Raw genomic sequence first — 23678 nt, forward strand, 5'->3', positions numbered from 1 at the left:
CCTGGGTTTCTTATGGGATACCAGGTTGAGGAAGGACTATGGAGGAAGGGGAGGTCTCTGTCCAGTTACCCCCAAAACAGACCATTCTTCAGGCATAGCTCTTCCTGTATCTGGTGTCCCAGGAGACACCCGGGCAGGGATTCCCTTTTCCTAACCTCCCATAGCCTCCTGCTACCCAGTTCCTTCTTCCCTATCACACTCAGTTCATGCTACCTCCCCACCTGCCCATACGCAATTCCTAATGCAGCCCCCCCTTCCCAATTAATACGAGCTCCCCTCTCCCCCTGCACACACAACAGATGTAGCCCCCCCTTCATCAGTGAATGTAGCCTGAGAGACACACAATTACTGCAGCCCTTCTACCCCCACCACGAATGCACTTTCCTGCCCTTCCCTATCTTGGGGTGACAGCTTTTGCTGGGGTTCAGGGACTGCCCATTGCTGCCCCTCTCTTGCCTTCCTCTCCAAGGAGACTGAGCGGAAGGGGAGAAGGAGGAAACAGAAAAAGGCCAGGAGTGTGGGGCTGGGTTTTCCCCCATGTCTCTCCTCCAGCAAATATGTCAGGCTCAGTAGCTGCCTCTCTTATCCCCTCTCTGAAAGCTACTGTGAGATCCTCTGGGCTGCTCCCCTCCGCTCCATGGAGGGAACTGAGAGAAAGGGGTGTCAGGAGCATCTTTTCCTTCGCCATCAGTCAGCCAGGAGATCCCGCTCTATGGAATGCCTCCCCAGCATGCACTGCAGTGGGACAGGGGGGTCGAAGTGGCTGTGATGCAGGATTCTTCCTCGCCTCACCATGGGGATTTTGCTGCATCCCTATACTAGCACTGGGCCCTTTGGTATTTCAGGATGAAAAGCAAAGAGATGGGCCTGATGTGTGAACATCCTTAAAGCGCCGGGGTCTCAGGCCCTGAGTAGGATCCTCTACAGCAAAAGCTGCAACAATTCTGCACTATAAAACTGCTAGATCTGTCCATTGACCTACTTCTTCTCCACGATGATGCCAACCTCACTTCAGAATAAAGACATTTTTGTGGCTGCTCTCAGAATATCAGGCTTGGCATCTTATAGCAGTATAACCCCCCACCCCCGCATCCTCCTCCTCCATAATAGACTAGGGCTTATGCTTGATAACTGTGGGCTTTTGCTCTATGCTTTGCATTTCAATAATGATGGCTACAGTATATACTCCAGCCGCTATGCTCCTTCTATAACTTGTACACAGTTATAGGTAGTGTTGTTGCCAAAGCCATCATGTGATTTATTGACTCTCCACTGGGACAAGGGGGAAAACAGATACAACTTTGTGATTTTATTATAAGGAGTCTAGGTTAATATTTCTAGGTGAAGCAAGCTACTATACCGAGTTCAAACATCTGAAGAGGGAGGTTAAGAAATCCTGAATGTGGGGTGTAAGGATTATTCTGTCCTGGGGCAGTGCAGACATCGTCTGAGGCGGGGAGCAGGAGAAGAAAGGAGACATTGTGACCCAGTTCCAACACCTCCTGTGTATACAGACGGAAGTGCTTAGCCTGCAGAGGGACACGCGCGGGGAAAGAAGTGGGAGAGAGTTACAACATGGCACTTATATAAACAACACCCCAAATGGTATAAAACATTAAAGCAAACGTGCACAACATCAAGCTCGGAATTTTTATAAAACATAAATATTAGGGGGACTTAAACTCGGGTTAATGTCGCTACATAAAATCAGGCTTTAAAGCTGTAATGTTCCACATTAAAAAAAAAAACCCACACAAACAACCCCCCTGAAAACAACATTTATGTTTCTTATTAGGCAGAAAATGATCACATGCCCTATGCTTTTCAAGATTATGATTGTATAATTATGTGAAAACATGAAAATGGATTCAATTAAAAGCCTTTAAGATTCAATTTAGGTCTGGTTAAGAGAAATATGCGAACCCCCCTTCCCCCAACACAGCACTGAAAAGATTTAGCAAGTGCTGCATGAAGGGAAACCGGCACAAATAGTAGTTGGATGAAGGCTGTTGTGTAGCTGCCGTGGAAAACACTGTCTTTGTGTTCTGTATTTGTACAGTGCAGGCTACAAGGGAATCCTGGGCCATGATTGGGTCTCCTAGGTGCTACCCCAATACAAATAATAAATAACAACACTTATATACCATTATTGAATCCAAAATTAAATTCCTTAATCCACAATTAAGGTCCTGATTCAGCCAAGCATTTAAACACATGCTGTAAGGATGTGTTTAAGTGCTTCATTGATTGGAGATGGAGCTCAGCATGTGCTGAAGTGCATAGTTGAACTGGGGCCTAAGAAACAAATTGAATTCTGACTTACACTCTGCCCAGTCCCCGCTGACTTCAGTAGAACTCCATTAGTTTTTTAAAAAGTGAATAATTTGGCATGAGCGCTCCAAGTCTGCCTGGGGACCCGCTAGCATGGAGCCCTGTATAGGATTCTGAAATGGGAGGAAGTGGCCGCAAATCTGCAGCATGAGGCACGGGTCACTTGCAGGTTTAAACTAGTGTAAATGGTGAATTCGCTGTAACTTGAAGTCTTTAAACTATGATTTGAGGCCTTCAGTAACTCAGCCAGAGGTTAGGGTCTATTACAGGAGTGGGTAGGTGAGGTTCTGTGGCTTGCAATGTGCAGGAGGTGAGACTAGTTGATCATGATGGTCCCTTCTGACCTTAAAGTCTATAAGAAAGTCTTAATTTTGGATGTACTTAGGTCTTATTTGGATTTTGCATGGGCACAGGGTCTGTGTAGGGCCTAAACCCAGCCCTTCAGTATTAATAAAAAAGTTTCATTGAAAAGTTGGACTAGATTTCCATTTACACTAAGGCCACTTTACACCTCTCTGAAGTGTAAACAGCCTTTAAAGCGAGTATACCAATAATGACAGGTTTCAGAGTAACAGCCGTGTTAGTCTGTATTCGCAAAAAGAAAAGGAGTACTAGTGGCACCTTAGAGACTAACCAATTTATTTGAGCATAAGCTTTCGTGAGCTACAGCTCACTTCATCGGATGCATTCAGTGGAAAATACAGTGAGGAGATTTATATACACACAGAACATGAAAAAATGGGTGTTATCATACACACACTGTAAGGAGAGTGATCACTTAAGTGTGTATGATAACACCCATTTTTTCATGTTCTGTGTGTATATAAATCTCCTCCCTGTATTTTCCACTGAATGCATCCGATGAAGTGAGCTGTAGCTCACGAAAGCTTATGCTCAAATAAATTGGTTAGTCTCTAAGGTGCCACTAGTACTCCTTTTCTTTTTACCAATAATATAGTTCCACTGTAAGGCCTCTTTTACATTGCCAGAGCAGGTAAAATGACCTTCCTGCACATAAGAATTAGGCTCACGGTTTTTAATTTTTTTCTTCCATCACAGCCACATCTTGGCTTCTCTCTTAATCTTTTCTATCCTTTCTCCAGCAACTTCTTTACCTGTTCAGATTTGCTTTATTCTTCAGTTTGCCATACAGCCAGATTCTGATACCCTCACTCACCATGCATTGTATATTGCTATACAAGTAGCCTCACTAAAGTCAGGGCGAATACTTGTGTGAGCAACCGCGCACAAGTGCAAGTAAAGGGTAGGCAATCTGGTCCATAGTGACTGGGCATCTGCTGCTATTTTGGCCAACTCACCAGGGACTGAATCGGGGACCTAAAAGAATGAGCAGCTATAGCCTACGTTAAAGATACAGCCCCTGCCAGGGACTCTGGAACAGACCCATATCTCCCATGGCTTGGGCACAGAGGTGGACTGGTAGCGACCACTTACCAGTGGCTTACAATTGGATAAGTGTCTTTTGTTGTATAACCACAGTAAGTTCCTACTTCATGCAGCGTTGTGTGAGTGAAAAATAAATTATAAACACACTATAGGCTTGCTTAATGGCCGATGTGAAATACGTTTGTGTTGGGACTTAGTTCAGTTCCAACTAGACAGCTCTCTACTACTACAGCTGGCCCTAATGGGCATTTTTAATGGCAGCATCAGCAGAGGCCAAGGATTGAATGGGCTATGGAGGCTCACCTATGCTCTCACCTCAACGGGCGATATCTCAGTTGACACACTGTGTGAAATCCTGGCCCCAGTGAAGTCAATGGGAGTTTTGCCATTCACTTCAGTGGAGCCAGGATTTCATCCACTGTTTAGGGAAGCTTGCACTGCTCCTGCCTATATTATCCCTATTCAGTGGGTGGAGGATTTCAGTCTCCAGGGCAGTGAGTCTGGAAGACTGGAGATACATTTTCAGAAGCACCAAATTTCCATTGGATGTAAAAGAATTTAAACTCAATAGTACACGTTGGGCCAAACTTTCAGCTGGCCTTCTTATAAGTGCTTACAATAGCTGCAGGTGCAGCCACAGGAATTTGCAAATTCTCCATGGCCGTAGGCAAATACATATTTGCCCTTGCAAGTAGGATAAAGGGACACCTTACTGCTTGATGTGTGTGCAAAAGTGCCTGTCTGCTCATGCATGCAGTTGCACAAATACAAAGGCATGTGCCTGCAAATGCAAATGAGGAAGACTACTGAAAAATTGGCCCTGTTGATTGTTTTAGTCCCATATATTCATATACTCCAGGAAAGCATGCTATTCTAAAGGTGATTTTTACCAGATGATATTCCCAATATACTTAAAATAACCCTAGTTAAACTCTTTCTGATTGCTTTGCTTTTGCAACTCTAACATGTAATCACTAGTAGAACTATATACAGTTTTTAGATTTCATTCATGTTCCCAAGAATCAATTGAAAAAAAAATAAAGGTGATAAATGCCACAAAGCACAATACCTGTCGCAGAGGTAGATTGATCTGTTTGAGGAGAGCTTTCACTGCCATCTGGAGCTCATAGAAGAACAACTGAGTAGGGCAGTCTGAAGCATGATCCACACTTTCCACCGATTCCAAGCCAGAAAGCATTTGGAGCCATTCCCACTCATTTCTGTATGTTGAGTCGAGTTAAAATTAGAAATATAACAAAAGTTCAGTGCACAAGGAAGAATTTACAGTATGTGCATTTGGGATCTGTTGAGGGTTTAATCCTAAAATAGTCAAATGTTCTAAAATGATGCAGTCCTGCTTGTTTGTGGTTAAAAAACCAACCTAAAAAAGTTTTCTGTTTAATTTTTCTAGCACGTGTACATCAAGCTGACCCATTCCTTGCTAACACCTGAAAATCGACTATCTTTGAAATATTTCAGCAAGATTTTTTCTTGGAGAAGAACTCCATTCCAAGTCTTTTAAAACATACCTTGGTCTACAGCTGCTTTTACTGGCGAGTTCAGTGTCTGATCAGCTGCAGACATCTCCTATACTGAATGCAGCCAATGAACTGGATTCAGCTCTAGAGCAGATGAGCATAGGAATGGCACTACTGGATCAAACCCATAGTCCATCTAGTCCAGTATCCTATCTCTGACAGCGTCCAGCATTGGATGCTTCAGGAGAAGGTGCAAGAAACCCCACAATAGGCAGGCGTGGGGCAATCTGGCCCCATATGAAGGTCTGAACCTAATTCCTAATAGTAGAGATTGTTTTAAACCCTGAGACGTGAGGTTTTGATTCCCTTCCAAAAATGTTATTAAGAGATCCAAGAAAACACCAACCAGCAGCTCATCTTCACAAGAATCAGAAAGAAGCACTGGATATATTTGGTACATGTACCCTGGATGCCAACACCATCTCCCACATGAAGCTGTCAAGTGCAAACCATCTGGTGTGAGGAAACGAGGATGCCCAAGAGATGCTTTAAGAAGAACCCTTAGAATTAGGCAGAATAGTCAAGCTCCACACCACAGAGCAGATGGAAGCAATAGCAAATGACAGAGGGGAATAGAGGATACTAGTTTCTGCCCTGTTTACCAAGGGAAGGATGTAATGTAATGTAAAACTGTTGTTAGTATTAACTATTACAATGCTGGATGGTCTTGTTATCCATATTAATGTCCAGCCCATATTTGAATCTTGCCAAGTTCTTGGCTGGCTGATGGAACCATGTGGGCTAACAAACAAACAAAACAAACAGAGGAAGAAAGAAAATGCACTGATGCACTGCCCCAGGGGTGAGGACTGTGGAGACAGAACCAGGAAGAATGTGTTGACCCAACAGAGAGCACATCCAGAGCTGACAGCATTTGAACAAATGTGTTTTTTCAATCATCATCTATTTTATCGTTTAAGGGCAGGAGGGAGTTACAAACAAGGTATCACAGATCAGAGTATATTTTAAACTGACTTAACACCCTCTTAGGCCCTGATCGTTCCCCCACTGAAGGTCAATGAGAAGACTCCCATTGGATCAGGTCTTTAGGTTCTGATCCTACCATCAGAGTCATGTTGGAGGACCCAGGTAGAGCCCCAGCATTGGGGTCTTTGGGCCTGAGCCATATCCCAGTGAAACCGATGGGATTTTCAACCAGTACGGGCTTTGGATCAGGCCCTCTGTATACCAGATAGATGGACGTAAGCATGTGCACATTTGAGGTCAATATGGAGCTCTATGATACGCAGCTTGTGCCAAACTTAGTTGACAATTATACCTGCTCAACCAACAATAGATTCAATGGGATTATGACTGAGAGTAGAATTTAGCTCTAAATGTTAACAAGTAACGTGATAGATGGTCGATAAGGGGCATACAGTAGAATTCATAAACTAAATAAATATTATATTCCAAGGGCTCTGCAAGGTGGTGAGTGCTCTGGTCCTGAACCAGCAAAGCACTTAAGCACATGCTTATCTTTACGTGGATGTGCAGTCCTCCTGACTTCAATGCCTCAGTGCTTAAATTTCTTGTTATCTTAGGGCCAGAGTGCTCAATGTTTTGTAGGTTGCAAACCTCTGAGTTCACTTTACTCCTCTTTATTCAATGTGATGCAATTATTGACAGTACTGTTGTGACTATCAGCATTAATTATTAGTTATCTGCATCTTCTGTTTCTATTTATATAGTAGGTTTCAGAGTAGCAGCCGTGTTAGTCTGTATTCGCAAAAAGAAAAGGAGTTTTTCCACTGAATGCATCCGATGAAGTGAGCTGTAGCTCACGAAAGCTTATGCTCAAATAAATTTGTTAGTCTCTAAGGTGCCACAAGTACTCCTTTTCTTTCTATTTATACGGTAGATTTCATATTTGGTGCCCACATAAACCGAACATATTTTCATACACTTGGCACTTGAGTTTCCAAGTTTGATCAACTGTCTTAAACTAATGAGTATTTAAAAAAAAATCACTTACTTGGAAACATTGCTGTTGTCTCGGATTTTAACATGACACAGAATGTTGGGCAGCTTTTGCAGTACAAGGACTTTGATTTGATCTACAGAGCTGCAGAGTTTCAGGTAACCCAGATACAAGCCAGGAGGGAGGCGCTGCTGGCTTCTTTTGTGGTAGGAAAGTGTTTCCTGTTCGAACAGAAACATTCCTACATATAAATGCCCGTTTTCCCTCAGATAAGAAGAGAGATCTGCTAATGTTTTTATAGCAGGTCTTTTGCTTTAAGAGTGTCCTGAACCCAGAAAAACATGTAAGCACATGCTTAACTCTAGGCACAGCCACAATCCTCTTGCAGTTAGGAATGTTAAGCTTGATGCACCGAGGCTACTCGTGCTTAAAGTTAAGCATGTGCTTAAATGTTTTGGTGGATCAGGTGCTCAGCACCTTGTAGGAGTCATCTGATGAAGTGAGCTGTAGTTCACGAAAGCTTATGCTCAAATAAATTGGTTAGTCTCTAAGGTGCCACAAGTACTCCTTTTCTTTTAGCTGTAAAACAATAACTATCCAAAAATAAGAAGCATGTTGCAGTCCTAAAGCAAAATTCTCCTCTCTGATCTGTGCTCCAGGCTCTTTTATGCACAGTGTAAGTCGCCAGTGAACTCCTTCGACAGTTACTAACATCAATGAGGAGTTTTCTGTGTGCACCAGGTTGTCAAGTATAGTACCAAAGTAAAATGTATTGTCAAATGAATCACTACATTTTCAACACAATGAACTTTACCATCAAAAAGAGCCTGGAAAGGACTGGCACCGATGTTCTCTTTGCTGTAGCTAGCAGACATTAACCGAGCTATGTATAGCATTCCCCAAAGACTACCTTAATAAATGAAGTTGACGGCCATCCTGAGTAATGTGTCCCTCTGCAATGAGTAAGGATTAAGCCACCTGGCCCTCTGCCTTCACCCTTGGAACCATCACATTATCTGCCAGTGCTATGCTTGGCTCTAACTAGTGCAATTAGATCTTCATTTTCATGAGCACTTCATGAACAAAATACCCGCCTGATGATTCAACATGTAATACAAGAAAGGGAGGGCATTACACAGGAATGTGCAAACCATTAGGGGGAAATTTTTCCACTAGGATCTCTGTGGAAACCTGATCGGACCTGTATTTTGTGTTTCCTGATATAAAACTTTTGCCCAGATTGGGATTTTTTTGCACCTGTGAGACATAGTTTATATAGTACGTCGAGCACCAGATCAAGTATATTTTATTGTCATTTGGAAATCTTTTAATTTACCCCAAACCTTGCAATGTGTACGTATGATTACCCGTCAGCTTCTGGTGCACAAAAGCACACAATTACCACCCAAGAAAATGACCATAAATCACAATTAGCCACAGTAGTCAATATCTAGCTGAAGTGACCCAAGACAGAGCTAAGACAATAACTTGTCTGGAAGTATTTCCAATGAGGAGGTGATCCCTTAGGTTTAGAGAGAAGAGATATTGATAAATCATTCCGTAGGATATATCCTGCTGTCACTTACACACAACTTCTCTTGACTTCAATATGAGTTATGGGCATGAGACAACAGAAGGATGTGACTTTAATAGACACAGTTCTGCAAGGTACTGAGCACCTGCAACTCACAGATGTTAAATGGGAGTCGGGGGTGCTCTTCACCTTGCAGGATCACTCCAATATCTTGGCGTCATTCCACCACTGAAGTCCACTGGGAATTTGACGTAAAAACAGATGGGAGGATATGGTCTGTAGATAATTCAATGGGGGCTAATTTCATTGGGAGTTGAGGGCCCTCAGCAACTCCCAGAATCTTGAGTTTGTCTGGGTTCAAAAATAAAACCTGCTTTTAGTGATCAATCTCTGATGGAAAAATCATATAGTCTATAATAGAAAATGGTAGCTTCTCTATAGCTGTTCAGAGCCATCCTATAAGAGAGAATTACATCCCTTGCTATACAATTCTATAGCATGGTTCCAAAAACCTACAGAAAATATATCAGTCTCCTTTATATACTATAGGTCTTTAAAGTCATTTCTATAGAATCTTATTAGTTTTATTCATATTAAGAGCTCAATCCAATGTCCATCGAAGGCAATGGAAAACTTTACTCTCAATGGGAGCCTTTCCATGCATTGTAATGGGCATTGGATCAGGGTCTAAAACCTGTAAGACTTTTCCATAAAGCACGCTCACAGTCACAGGCTTTTAAAAATTAATAAAAGTGCTACCTGGATTGTTATGAGCAAGATGTCTAATGCCGTTGGCTCCTCGGGAGTTGAAAGGGATTTTCTCTGGCTTTGTAGCTTGGATATTTGCATCCATTTGCCATTAAAAAATGAATAGAGAGTCTCTACTTCTCTTATCGTAACTATCAGGATATTGCCATGTCTGTCCTTGATCGGCTCGTAATAAACTCTGCCTAAGTTGTGAGTTCCCAGCAAGTTCTAGAAAGGAAGCAGATTACAAAGGACAATATTAGCCATTACACATCAGGAGGGTGACATTTCCGGCGCAGGCCTAGCTCTGTTCCCACTGAACTCAATGAGAGTTTTGCTACTGACCTCAGGAGGAGCTGGTTAGGCCAATGCAAAGCACTTCTGCTATTTCAACCCTATGTCCAACATCATTCAGCGCAATCAGAGAAAAATTCTGCCCTGGGTTGCATGTGTGAGAATTGCATTGTAGAATTTGGGGGCAATTCCTCAGCTGGTGTAGACAGAGGTTACTGGTAAATATCAATCTGATCATTATGACAAAAGGCCTTTTTAAAAGACCAAATTGCAATGTGATTCACATACACAACCTAGGGCAGAATTTTTTTTTCTAGTTGCATCAAGGTCTGTGAATATAGGGTGGGATTTTCAAAAGCACTCAGTGTTGGCCTACCTCTGCTCCCATTGACTTCAATGGAATCAAGCTGATTTATACTGACTGAAGATCTGCATACACATTCCAACCTACCAAGGTCTGATTGTGGGATACAATGGGTGTCAAAGATGCTGTACAAGGGACCCCAAAATGACTGATTCTGGAAACTTAAAATGCTGTTGAACTCCCTCCTTTACGGTCAGTCACTTTCTATAAATTCAGGTTCATTATTTTTTCTGATGTAATTTATTTCCAGCAGTAAAAGTGAGGGGACACCAAATATGTGCGGAATGCAGGTCAGGTAAATCTGGGACTAAAATGAGTGATGTCTCTTGACAAGAGGGACTTTTGAGAGGTATTGATCCGCCCCTTTTATTTTGAAAACCAAAAATCTGCTAGACAAAAACAGCAGAGACCCTAACAATCTGCCAGGCCAAAATTTTTCTGGCAAAATATCTGAAGATTAAATAAATTTATTAAAAAGAACAAAACTAATCTCTGTCAAAATCCCTTTCCCCACATAGGAAGAATCAGCTTGTCGATGTGAGCACACTGACTTCAGTGACCAGCCACTGAAGAGATTCCCAGATGTCTTAAAGAAAAATGCCTAACATTTAAAATATGCTCATGACTTTCGGAGTTTTCAAGAGATCTACAGTAAGCTGGTAAGGGGTGGGGATTGTTTAAAAGGAAAAACTCAATTGACAATGTAGCACATTGTACATATAGGAAAGTATGTAGCTGTACTTTAAGTTAATGACATTCTGCACTGATAGATTACCCTGAGTTGATTTATCTGCACTTAGCAGGCACTATTTACTTATAATCTGTATTATTAAATTGTTTATAAACTAAGCACTCAAGGTAGTCAGTACAGTGGCTGTCATTTATAAGTGGCTTTAAGTAGCTATTTTAGTTTTATGTAGCCCTCTCTAGGGCATACTGGAGAAGGCTATGTTGCCACATGCTCTTCTTTTTTGCTGCCTGTAAAGATTAGCCTCCTAACCCTACCAGCATGGCACCGGGTAGATTTTGCAGTATGTACTGGCATATGTGTCTAGGAAGGGGATGGGAGACAGTACACTAGCCAGAAGCTGGTCATATATTTGCCATTTTTAATTAAACCTGTTGTAATGGGATTATTGACAGCACTAGATTCTGAACTGAATTCCAGCAGACAGAATGGAAGAGCCTATGATGACTCAAGAACATATTGCTAGTACACAAGCAAAAACATTTTTGAGCCCCCCCGGCGTGGCATTCTATCACTTATGTTTTGTTTGCTCTAGTTGTCTAATGGTAGCAGCAGGCAAAATTACAATCCCCAGTCTCTTTGAGTCCACTGATCCAGTCCCTTACCAGCTGTGTTGTCACTGATCTCTCCCACTCTGTCCTAAGTTCCTATGGAGTCAGTCTGTTAAACAGCCTCAATAAAGTTTATTCAACTGTATAAACTTTATTGAGACCCTTCATGGGTAGATTCCATTAGACCACATACTGCTAAAGGTTGGCAGATTGGTGACAGTCCTATGTTCATCAGGGGACCAAACTGATAGAACAAATGTTTAGGATGATAAATTTGCCAAAAAAACCACCAGAGCAGTATACCACAGAGACAAACACACCATCTTTCTGTGCTTTCAGCTCTTCTCTTATAACTGCTGCTAGCAAATCGAATGCAATGTGCCCAGTATCTTGGGTATCTCAAAATACAGTCTCTGTACATTTACAAAGAGTATTAACAACAATGGTCTGCTAAAGACAGTCTGCGCAGGCAAAATTAAACTCAGCTCAGCATAGGAATGTGTGCCACAGAAACCAAGCTCGCCGCTCTATATGGAGGCATTCAGCAAATATGGTGAAATCTGTCAAGTGACCACTCAAAGCTCTGACAAGCACCTATTGCTTAAAATAGGTGGTTCTCTAATAAGGGGTATGTCTACACTTCAAGCTGGGGGGATGCAGGGCGGTCCCAGCTCAAGGAGACATACTCGTGCTAGCTCTCATCAAGCTAACATAGTAGCTGTGGGGGCATGAGCTGCAGAACAGGCTGGCTTTCCTGAGTACACACCTAGGGTCACGAACAGGTACATACTCGGTGTGGCTAGCCCATCCCGCCACTCACATCGCCACGGCTATTTTTAGCACAGTAGCTTGATGAGAGCTCCTGCAAGTTTTCAACTTGAGCTGGGGCTCACATCCCCTCCTCGATTGGTGCAGACATAGCCGAAGAGGGAGCAGACGTGTACTCCAGACATTTGCAGATATTTTGGGTCTACCTCCCAAGACAGGTGGCTGCCTGGGAAGGCTGGTCTCGGGCACAGCTTTCATTGTAGATAAATAAAAAACTAATATAAAGATATTCCTAATATGCCCACATCACTAGTTTGTCACTAGGTGCCAGAATATCATGGATACCATAAAACTCCGTTTTTGACGTGATCTGGAATAGGAATAAGAGTGGTCTTGTGGTGACACACCAGCTGGGACTCAGGCAAGCTGGGTTCCCTCCATGGCTCTGCTCTAGATTTTCTGGGTAACTTTGAGCAAGTCATTTAAAAAAAACCCAAAAAACCCAAAACCAAAACCCCGCTGTTCCTCAGTTTCCCTATCTGTAAAATGAACTAAATACATTAATGTTTGATTTAGTTGGGGATTGGTCCTGCTTTGAGCAGGGGGTTGGACTAGATGACCTCCTGAGGTCCCTTCCAACCCTGATAATTCTAGTGCCCTGGTGATTGGGATGGGGGGGCACAGAAATACTCAGATAGATTGACAACTCTGGTGTATAAAGGCCCCAGGTAAGTCATTTATTTCACCATGCAGTTTCCTGAGATCTAGGATTATTATCATTATCAATAATTATTTGCATCTAAAGACCCCAACTGAGAAAGGGGTCCCATTGTGTTAGGCACCCTATGTACGCATGACACTCCACCCTCCCCAGAGAGTTTACAGTCTACATACACAAATCACACCAAAGGTGGGGAAAAGGAAGTGTTATTGATGTGTCTGATCAATTTTTCTTTGACAATCTCTATTCAGTTCTGTAAGCCTATAGCCAGGAAGGATGGTCTTGTGGTTAAACCACTGACCTGTGACTCTGGAGAGCTAAATTCAATTCTCACCACAGACTTCATATGTAACCATGGGCTTCCATTGACATGTGATGGGATTTGGGGATCCAAGCCTTAATGTGTCTGTAAATGGGTATAATAATGCTCCCAAACTTTTGTCTGCCATGTCATTTTTGACTACAAGTTCTCTGGGGCAGGGGCTGTCTCTTCCTGTGTGTGTGCCCAGCACCTTCCACAAAGGGGCTCTAATCTTGCTCGAGGCCTATAAGTGCTACAGTAATACAAATAACGGTAATATAAAGGTCTTTTCCATATGAGGCATCTTGGCCTCTGAGTAATATATCTCAGGGTTATGATTGCTGCTCTCTTTCTGTGTGTCCCCGACCTGCAAAATCTTGGACGTATTTGGGATATTTATTTGCTGCATTATGTTTGTTTCTTCTTCTGTCATCGTTTCTCTTTCCCCCTCGTTTCCTAGGGTTTACTTTTTACCTGACCACTCTTTTCCAGCAGGAGATATAGGTGCAGCAGCCCACTTCACAGCAGATGCTAATACTACTCCCAAGGACGAGCCCGGGGGGAGTGCTAAGGCAGAGAACAGCTGGTAGCACCTTGCCTCAGAGACCATGAATGAAATTAACGACTGAAAACATGCAGTGTAACTAACCTGTAACTGTGCAGTTGCTGAGACCATCTTTTGCCTGGCTTGAAGTGCTGTTGATGAGGACATGGATATGGACATATTCTGCCTCAGCCATCTGATATCATCCCACATACAAGACAGCTGCAAAATATATGTCACAGTTCAATCCCCTTTGTTCTCAGGGTTTGAAAAGCCGGCAGCAAAAATAAAAGCATATTTGGCTTTGGAAAAATCAGTAGCTATTGTTCATTTTGAGTTTCTGTGGGTGGTACTAAAGCGGAGAGTTACTGACTGGAGAGAAAGAGAGAGCGCGCCTTAGAAAAAGTTCCCATATCTAGCTACAGAGAGAGCGAGCATTTCATAAACAGCATGCACCTATCCCGGTTCATCTGTGGATTTTCATGTAAGATTGATTCAGTATCCACTTGGGTTCAAAAATAATGTGAAGATGTCTTTAATCCTGGACAATCAAAACACCAGCCCTTGAAACTTCTGGTCAGTGGTTAATGTTCTTTAACTCGTTCCTTCTTTCCCCAGAAGCCCTTAAATAACAGTAACTGGAAATCGGGTCATGTGGGATTAGACATCTCAGTGAATGAATTCTGCTTTGGCCAGTGCCTTCCATGCCCATCAATGGGTTAGGCAGGATTTATCCCTTAAAAAATGTTAGAAGGAAAAATAATTAACCCAAGCAAAAAGTACCGTGCTCAGGACCGGCTCTAGGCACCAGCAAAGCAAGCATGTGCTTAGGGCGGCACATTTCCAGAGGCGGCATTCTGGCCAGCCTTTCTTTTCAGGGGAGTTGCGCTCTCGGAGCTGCGCCCCTTAGACGGGGCGAGGGCGCCGCGCCCCCGGCCGCAGCGGGAAGGGGAAGCCCCAGCCGCGGGATGCTGAGCTGCCAGGGCCCCGCTGCTACCTGGGGAGGAGAGGGCGAGTCCTGCTGGGGAGCAGGGGCTGCACCCCCTCATCTGCGCCCTGGCTGCTGCGCTGCCTTGTGCCACCCCTTATATCGGGGCTTCTCTGCACGGCCGGGCGGGGGAGGGGGCAAAGCCCCTGCAGGCGCCGGGAGAAGGTGACATCACTTCCTCCGCTTCCAGCGCCACCTGCGAGCCCCAGCCCCACCTGAGTTTGGGGTGGAAAATTTTTTTCGTGGGGCTACAAAAAACCTAGAGCTGGCCCTGACTGTGCTTCATCACTTAGCTTCTTCACTCCTGTCATGTTTTGTTCCGGAAATATACTAAGGCTGGAGCAATTTCTGGTACAGACCACTCATTGAGAGTCACTATATGAAATTAGGTGCCTGTTACCTTTGTGAACCACAGAAAATCTTGCATAATGGAACTGGTGTGAGAGTCATCAATTTCCACAATTGGGATTTGATCTTCATTGGTTACTAACAGGTTGTCTTTGTAATAAAATATGACAGCTATGTAGAGTCCACTGAAAGGAAGAAAGACAAACAAGAAAGCGAGCAATCAGCACCAAGTGTCCTGGATAGGCAAAGACACATAGATCCATAGATTCTAAGGTCAGAAGGGACACTTTTGATAATCTAGTCTAACCTCTTGCGTAACACAGGCCATAGAACTTCAGCCAGTGATTCCTGCAAAATGGTCACAGGAAATGTATTGCTCCAAACAAAGGAAACTACCACAATGTCGTTATCTAGGACTCTGATCTGCACGGCTTGCTCAAGTAAAACAACCCGCTGACATCCATTTCAGCGGGATTTTTGCCTGAGTAAATAGTGGATGATTGGGGTCATTATGTTTTCTGAAATCATGAAATGTTAGCATTTTGTACAAATAAGGGGTCAAGTTCTGCTCATTTCTACACCAGTGTAAATCTGGAGTAAATCCACTCAAATCAACAGGGCTATTATGGATTTACATAAATGTTCCAGGGTATAATTTGGCCAGCATATCTGCAAAACTGGTCATAGAAATCATTCCTTTCGATATTTACTCTTGTAATTAGTGACATAAACCAGTCGCTTTAGGGAATTTAAAGACCCCAGAGAGCACTTTTGGAAGAATCAAAACTCTTATCAAAACACAAAGAAGAAAAAGCAAATGGAACGCTCTTGGTGATGAAAGAAGTAGTAATCCAGCGTGGGCAACTTTCATTTACTGAAACCAAACCATCAAGGCTCAGTGCTGCCTGGGTCACCAAGGTCGCAGAACTAGCTAAAAATATTAGGGACCTCTCAGGTGGGTTGCTTGCTGGTGAAGGGGTATTATAAATATACATAAGCAGGCTGTCAACACCCTACATTTTATGTCATAAACAAACGAAATTCCATTACTGAGCAGCAACAGAACCAGCATGTCAAAAACATTTAAATCACAGCATTGTGGTTTTGCGTGCAAAGTTCCATGATGTTATAAGTCCACCGCCAGCAAGACAATGGCAAGATTCCCATTGACTTCAGTGGGTGCTGCTCAGGCTCAATGAGCCGCATTTTCCACTCAGCCACCCCTGTTTTTTATACCTTCATGGACTTCACCACGGTTATGTCTGATTTACGGCAATTTAAGCCACAGGAGAACGTGTCCATAGCTATGTCTGAGTTGCGGTCTTTTGGGTGTCTAAGCTCCCATTTGTAGCTAAATTGGCATTTTGGGAAAAATGAAATATACGACAAACCGTTTCAGAGTCTTCACAAACTTGTTTGAAGAATGAAAAAGATGCTTCAGGCTCCTGGAGACTGATTGCTTGCGACCAGCATTCTGTAGTTTAGAACTTTCTAAAATGGAAAATAAAAACCAACAAAAAAATCAGAGTGTGAACTTCAGGGTTACAGTAAAATATAAAGAAAATTTGTGTCTTCCCATCTCATCACTTTCAGTATGTTTATGCCTATCCATACTGAAAGCATTTCAGGAATGTACCCCTTTTCCTTACGTGTTCATGCTGTCGGTGATCAGGAAGATTAAAATGATCTCCTAATGCCAATGAAATCTGGAAAAAAATCTTGTTAGTTTGCTCCCAAGCAAGGACAGGCCTGAATCAATGTCTTGGATCTTGAGCTTTAGGCCATTCAAAATCTGGTTCTGAATTTTGCAAATGGTCCCTATAATTATAATGGATGGAAACAAAGCTCCAGATCTGAATGCCCTTGAATTTTATGATGCTTGAAATCATGTTCCAAATTTTGTGACTTGAGCCCATCTATACTCTCAAGCTCCTAGTAATGGAACAATTGACCTCCTTGTTTTGGTTTTAAACACTTAGAAAGGAGGGATGAGACTTACAAAAGCAATGTCAGACATTAACATTTTGGTGACATCAATAAAAGATTAAATAAGACAGCGTAAGTGTCTACATGAATACTTAGTTCGTGGCAAGCTGAGGTGTAAATCTACCTTACTGTGTGTCTGACTGTAAAAGCGTGATGGGTGGATCAGATCTGATAACAGAAGAAATCACCCTTTTCAGAGGTTCTAAAAAATTTGGTTAATGTTTTATTGGTTACATCGCTTTTAGCTTTCTTGAGTCTCTGCTAAAATAGTGTTCTGAGGGCCTGATCCGATTTCCTTTGAAGCCAATAAAAAGACTCCGAATGGGAGTTGGGGGGAACTGTTATGAGAGTGCTCTACAAAAGATATATGTAAATAGTTTTTAGAGGATGTGCCAGTAAATAGCACTCAAGAACCTGCAGCATTGTGCACAGGTTTTGTACAACCAGTAAAAGTCACTGTTGTGCTTTGCAAATCGCTTTTGGCGTATAGCTTTTTACATGCAGCTCTCAAGAGGAGCAGGCTTTCAAAACCGGTTTTACACTGATGAAACTCCATTGACTTCAACGGAGTCACTTCTATTTAACACTGGCGTCAAAGAGAGGAGAATCGGTCCCAGAGAGACAAGTCTCATGGTATTTCTGGCTGATCTGGAAAGAAAGAAGGGTAATTGTGTGAAATTACAGTTCAGTTTTAAAGGGCCAAGATGTTCTGATTGATTAGATGAAGTCTGGATAAGCATCTGGACTGAACCTCCAATACATTTGTAGGTTAACCTTTCTGTTTCGGAAAAGCTTATTATCCTGCCAGCTCTTTGCCGAAAGCTGTTTGTTGCATGTTGCTAATCAGTCTCCTTGGATATTCTCAGAGTAACATATTTTCCTCGTGCCTCTAATGCTCAGTAGAAGGTGTCTGACTGTGGCTCCTTAACAAGTTCTAAGTCTGAACATTTAAATTTGTTCTTGTCAATATCCCATCTGTGGAAGTACTCAACATATTTTAAAATGATGAATAAATTTGCACCGTAATTTGCACATTGAAGACCACAGAAAGAAGATACATTGTTAGCATAATTATTGCTCTGCCGAACAGCAAACACAAAGAGAACAAGTGAGGTGAATTTATTATGCAATGATACAGTTCAGAGATGGGAAAAATTTATTAGGTCATCAAATCCATACTCTTTCCAGTGCAAAACTCTTCTCAATTGTATTGTCTCTAGTGCTTTGTCTGGTCTAGTTTTAGATGTCTCAAGCTAAGTTCTTCCCTTGGAAGATTATTCCTTTTATCATTATTTATTATTTACTAATTGTATTTTATTAGTGCATAGAGACCTCAATCAGGTCATACCTCCATTGGGCCAGGCTCTGCAAAGACACAGGGCCAGATACTGCCCCCTTTACTTATGCTGAGTAGCTGTTTTCTACACAAGTGTTCTCATTGATTTGAATGGGACTACATGGGTAGTAAGCTGCTACTCACCATGAGTACAGGTAGCAAAATCTGTCCCACACTGTAAAACAACCTCGTCTCCAAAGAATTTATGGATGGGGTTTTCAAAAATAGCCAGTATTAGGGCTGGCTGGAAAACAAGAATTCCACTGTGTGAAAAAAATTGAGGCTTTTGCATTTGTTTTTGCTCTTTCTTCTGCCTGATTTTGAGCAGGAATTTGAACCCGGAACTCCCACATCCCAGCTAAGTCCCTAACCACTGAGTTAATGGCTATTCAAGGGTAGGCTTGTTCATCCCTCTCTCTCTTTCCTTCCTTCCCCCAACCCCTCTTCTCACTCTCCCATTTTGACCAGAAATTCCAACATGGGCCTGAGAAAACTTCCTGACAAACATTTCATCAACACCTATACGTTTCTGCAAAAAGTTTCAGTTTTGACAAATTTGGCATTTTCTGACCAGAAAAAAATGCGTCGTTGAAAAATTCCCAACCGGCTCGACTCAGCATTAGTGTATCACGGCTCCCATTGAAATCAGTGACAGCAGAGTTAGGCCGACATTAAGGGCTTTTAAACATCTCAGCCTATAGTCTTAGAGGCAAGAGGCAACAGGTGGAGGGAAGATAGGTGAAGAATAATCTGAGCAATAATTTCACAACTAGGTCTCCCATAATGTAATGTTTTCTTATTCTTTGTATTGCAGTAGCAACTAGAGGCCCAAACTTGCTCGGCACTGCAATTAAGAGTTGGTTCTAGCCCCAAAGAGTTTACAATCTACAGAGTCAAGACAAAGGAAGGATTATTATCCCTGTTTTACAGAGAATGAGAAACTGAGGCAGAGAGAGATTAAATGAGTGGCTCAAGGAAAGCCAGGCATTGAAGCCTGTCTCCCATGCCAGTGCCTTAACTAGGGCTATTCCTTCTCTCATGCCCGCTCTAGATCCTTTCTCCGATGTTCATCTTCAATTTACTTTTCCTTAATTTTACCCCATTACTCTAAGTAACACCCCTGACTCCCTTTTCAGTGTTTACATCCTTCAAATACTGGTTCTGCCTGCTTCCCGCCCCCCGGAGAAAGACAGTACTTGGAAAACATTCTCATGGATCATTATTACTGCCAAGTGAGTGTATGTCAGTGTATCTCCATAATGTAAACCAAACACTGTGTTAAAGCTCATGGATCATGCTTCCTTTCCTCCTTGACTAAAACCAGTTTAGCAATACCATTTCCATCCTAATTATGTAAATTAGATTCTCTCCTGTGCATGCGGGAGCTGAGTTGCTACAGGCAAAGCAACATAACTCCACATAAAATGCCCAGAGATTATAGCACTGAAATAATAGGGAACATTTAAAGTGAGCATACATGCTATTGGGCTATTCAGTGGTTTGGATTCAGTCCACAGCTTCTTAGATGCCAACAGCAAAAGAAATAATGTAAAGCTACATAAAAGACTGTAAACTTTCCCACATTGTTGTTCGCTTTTGTTTTACAATCTTCTGTAAGTAGAAGCCAGCAATGTGGAGCTGGGATTAGAGGATAATTTGAATCCAGAGGAAATGGAATTTTAATAGTCTGTTATTTAATTAACTAATAAATAACATGGAGTGCCCCTACTAGTAAAATATCAGTAGCAGCAGAGCAAGTCAACATTAATAAATGATAAGACAACCACGCTATGAGCGCACTTAACAAAAGCCTTAGCACAAACATTTACTGGCAGAAATTAGGGAATTGCTAGTGATTAGATTGAGATCAGAAACATTTAAACTTGGATTGTGCTAAGCAATTAACCACCAATGTAAATTTATAACAGGGGCAGTTTTTCTTTCTTTAGGCAGGATGTCTAACTGTTTCTTTGCTGTCCACTAAATTATGGAAAATGCAACTGATATTTAAAAAAAGCAACACACATAGATTTGTGGAGGGATAAGAGCAAAATTGCACCCAGGCTTCCAGTGTACAATAATCATGGCACCAGTCTCTAAAAGAATCTCTGTTACTTTGTCTGTTCTGTTTTCCTGACAAGGAAGAACATTTGGATGGAAAGCGTCTGCTTGTCTATCATCCCATCACTGCAGAAGCAAGTACCTCTCTCACAACTGGTGTAAATGAGAAGTAACTCCTTTGATGTTGATGGAATTACACCAGCGTCAGATTGTTATCAGAGGAGACTCCAACCCAATGAGGCCAGGGGTTTCCATAAAAGTTATATTCATTCAGAGTGAAATTCAACCATGAAGAGGGTCAGCACAAGTCCTATTCAGTACTCAGAGCCCAGTTACCCCTGTTTGAGGGCATAAGCAGTGCCTAGCCTTTGTGCTGACTTGGCACATGGGGCTGAAATTGTGTGAAAATGGATCCAGTGGCTGGAAGCTGAAGCGAGACAAATTCAGACTAGAAAAAAAGGCGTACATTTTTAACAGTGAGAGCAAGTAACCACTGGAACAACTTGCCTAAGAATGTGGTGGATTCTCCATCACCTCAAGTCTTTGTAACAAGACTGGATGTCTTTCTACAGGGGATGCTCTAGCTCAAAGAGAAGTTATGGGCTTGGTGCAGAAATGACTGAGTGAGGTTCTCTGGCCTGAGTTATACCAGAAGTTCAGACTGGATGGTCATCATGGTCTCTTCTGGCTTTATTATCTATGGATAGTTTTGTGCGTTGTTCTCAACCCATGGCATTATGAAAGCCCCCTCAGGCCTGTTATTTCATATTCACGCTAAGCATTTAGTTCAAGCTAAAAACTTTAAAAATATGATGCACTATGAAATCAGAGCCCCCTTCCACCCCTTTGCTAAATGAAAAGAATGGGTTCTGCTGCTTATGAAAGAAATTACTACTAAAATATTTTTAAAAATTAACCTCTGACTTGTCCAGTAAAATATATTTACAACTAGGTCCCAGAAAGAAAATATTTGGAAAGCATTTCAGTGAAGACAAGGGTTTCTCTTGTAACAAAGCACCACACAATTACTTCTCCCTGCACAGAATTTGTTTGGAATCAATGATCCTACATTAAAAAAAGCACTTAAAAATACAACTGAAGTATTGCCAGGACATATGTAATTGTAGTAACTTGGTTACGCTATTCTGTAGCATGGTATTATGAAGACAAATGGATGACTTTGTTGTTTGTAATCATCAGGATTTTCCAGAAGATTAAACATATGAAAGCAAAGCTTCCTAAGCAATTCCCTAGGAGATTTCATCATATCACAGAGCAGGTTCAAAAGCAACAGCTGATCTAATTCCAAAAGCTCTTAAACTCACTGTACATTCCAATGTATTCTTCCTGGTGCTTTTGTGAGCTTTTCTACACACCAGGCCAAATTCCAGGCTTTCGTGCAAAGCCTGACAACCAGGCTTTGTGCAGAGCTCTTTATGGAGTCTGCGGAATTTACTCCTCCTTTATCATGCTGGAGCACTAACGCAGCTGCTGCCCTTAGAGTTCCCCTTATATAGGGAGGTTTTGGTCAGTGGGATCTACACAGTCATGGATCTATTACTGATGTTCATTCACCAAGGCAGCGTGGTCTAGTGAATTGAGCACAAGGCCGGAGGCCAGGGAGGCCTGTGTTCTAATCCTACTTCTACTACTGTCTAGTCTTAATTTCTACTAAACACTGGGCCTGATTCTGCTCTCACTTAAACCAATAGAGTTACACAGGGAAAGATGGTCTGAGAGCAAATTCTGTCCTATTTTTCAGCTATGCTGCAGAAACAGACTCAGAGGGCCGCATCCTCAGCGGACATAAATCAGCAAAGCTCTATTGAAGTCAATATACCTATGCTGATTTACACTGGCTGAAACTCTGACCCTCAGATTTAAACGTTTAACCTGAAGAGCGCTGTGTCGCCTAGTGGATTTGACATAAGACTGAGTGTCAGGAGACCAGGGTTGTGACACTAACTCATAGCCACTTCACCTCTCTGAGCCTCAGTCTTTTCCTCTGTATAATGAGGTAACAACATTTACTTACACTCTGTTGGACGTGTTGTGAGGCCTAACTAAATAATGGGCCGGCTCCTCAGTTGGTGTAAATCAGTGTGGCTCCATTGAGATCAGTGGAGCTGTGCTGATTTACTCCAGCTGAGGGGCTGGCTCAGTCTTTGCAAAGTGTTAGATTGATGAAAACTATCACGAAAGCCAGTTCTCAGTGGACAGGAGTCATGAGGTCCTTCCTTCCATTCCGTGATCCACCCACTAGGCAACCCTTCTCCTGCTACAAACCTGGCTTTCCGTTCAGCTTGACAACTCCCAGCTGCAAATTGCAGAGCAAAAGTGACCTTGCAGTTCCCTCCCCCCACTGTACTTCAATGCAAACAGTTTCCAGGCGCCTCTAATTTCATAAAAATATTGAAATGGAAGGGGCTGACACCAGTTACACAGCTTAGGCAAGTCTCCAAAGGCTCTTTTATCATGTTACAATTCTCATTCATCCAATATGTGATGCTTTGCTACAACACAAGCGATTGAGAATTTTTATATGATCCAAAGTAAGAATGTGTGCCATGGCGGGTGCTGCCAGATGGTACTGTTCCAGAGAGTCTTCCAAATTCTTTTTCTTAGCATGCAAGAAAATGCTCAGCCTTGGGAAAACTCACTGTATTATTATTAGTTTTTCTAGGCAAGGAACAGAAATGGGAGTTGCGAAAGCAGCAGCCGAATTTGCTTTCTGCCTTGATCTCCAATTGGAGTCAATTCTTGAGGCAGAGGTGTTCCCTAGGAACTTGGCATTGGCTTAGGGCTGAGATTCCTGAAAGAATGGCTTGCCCTGCATGCAGTTTGTGACCACTTCTGCTCCAGGACTGGTGTGTGTATGTGTGTGCAAATAAAATAAGCTACACTTAGAATATACTCAGACTCTGTATCATTTACTTCTCTTCCACTGAGAAGTTGACCTGAAAGACCCTGGACATCTGCTATCGCTCAGAGAGGGGAGACAGTCTCATGCAAAACAGCTCCTCTCATAGTCCTATATGAAGCCAGCTATTTAAGAGTCAGAATATGCAGTCTGCAGCTCACTTCCAAAATCCTCTACAAACGATGGTGTTTTTGTGACTCTTCATTGGAGAAACATTCTATTTTCTTGCAATATTTCTTTTCAATTTCCAAGTAGCCTTGCTGAATTAAG

The 23678-nt window shown here is 42.3% G+C and overlaps 1 protein-coding gene across 4 annotated transcripts in view; it reads right to left on the minus strand.

The window, feature by feature from the left end:
* The window catches only part of ANKFN1 (ankyrin repeat and fibronectin type III domain containing 1), a 149637-nt gene that overhangs the window by 16922 nt on the left and 109037 nt on the right, over window positions 1–23678 (minus strand). For all 4 annotated transcript variants that reach the window (XM_043528502.1, XM_043528503.1, XM_037914628.2 and 1 more), the window contains 7 exons: window positions 16497–16596; window positions 15158–15290; window positions 13875–13991; window positions 9491–9706; window positions 7252–7418; window positions 4808–4958; window positions 1361–1529 (listed from right to left, as the gene is read on the minus strand). In XM_043528502.1, the coding sequence (XP_043384437.1) occupies window positions 1361–1529; window positions 4808–4958; window positions 7252–7418; window positions 9491–9706; window positions 13875–13991; window positions 15158–15290; window positions 16497–16596 (1053 nt within the window). The remainder of the gene's footprint in view (window positions 1–1360; window positions 1530–4807; window positions 4959–7251; window positions 7419–9490; window positions 9707–13874; window positions 13992–15157; window positions 15291–16496; window positions 16597–23678) is intronic.

The sequence above is a fragment of the Chelonia mydas genome, chromosome 14, assembly GCF_015237465.2.
Source record: "Chelonia mydas isolate rCheMyd1 chromosome 14, rCheMyd1.pri.v2, whole genome shotgun sequence".
Taxonomy (NCBI): Eukaryota; Metazoa; Chordata; order Testudines; family Cheloniidae; genus Chelonia; species Chelonia mydas.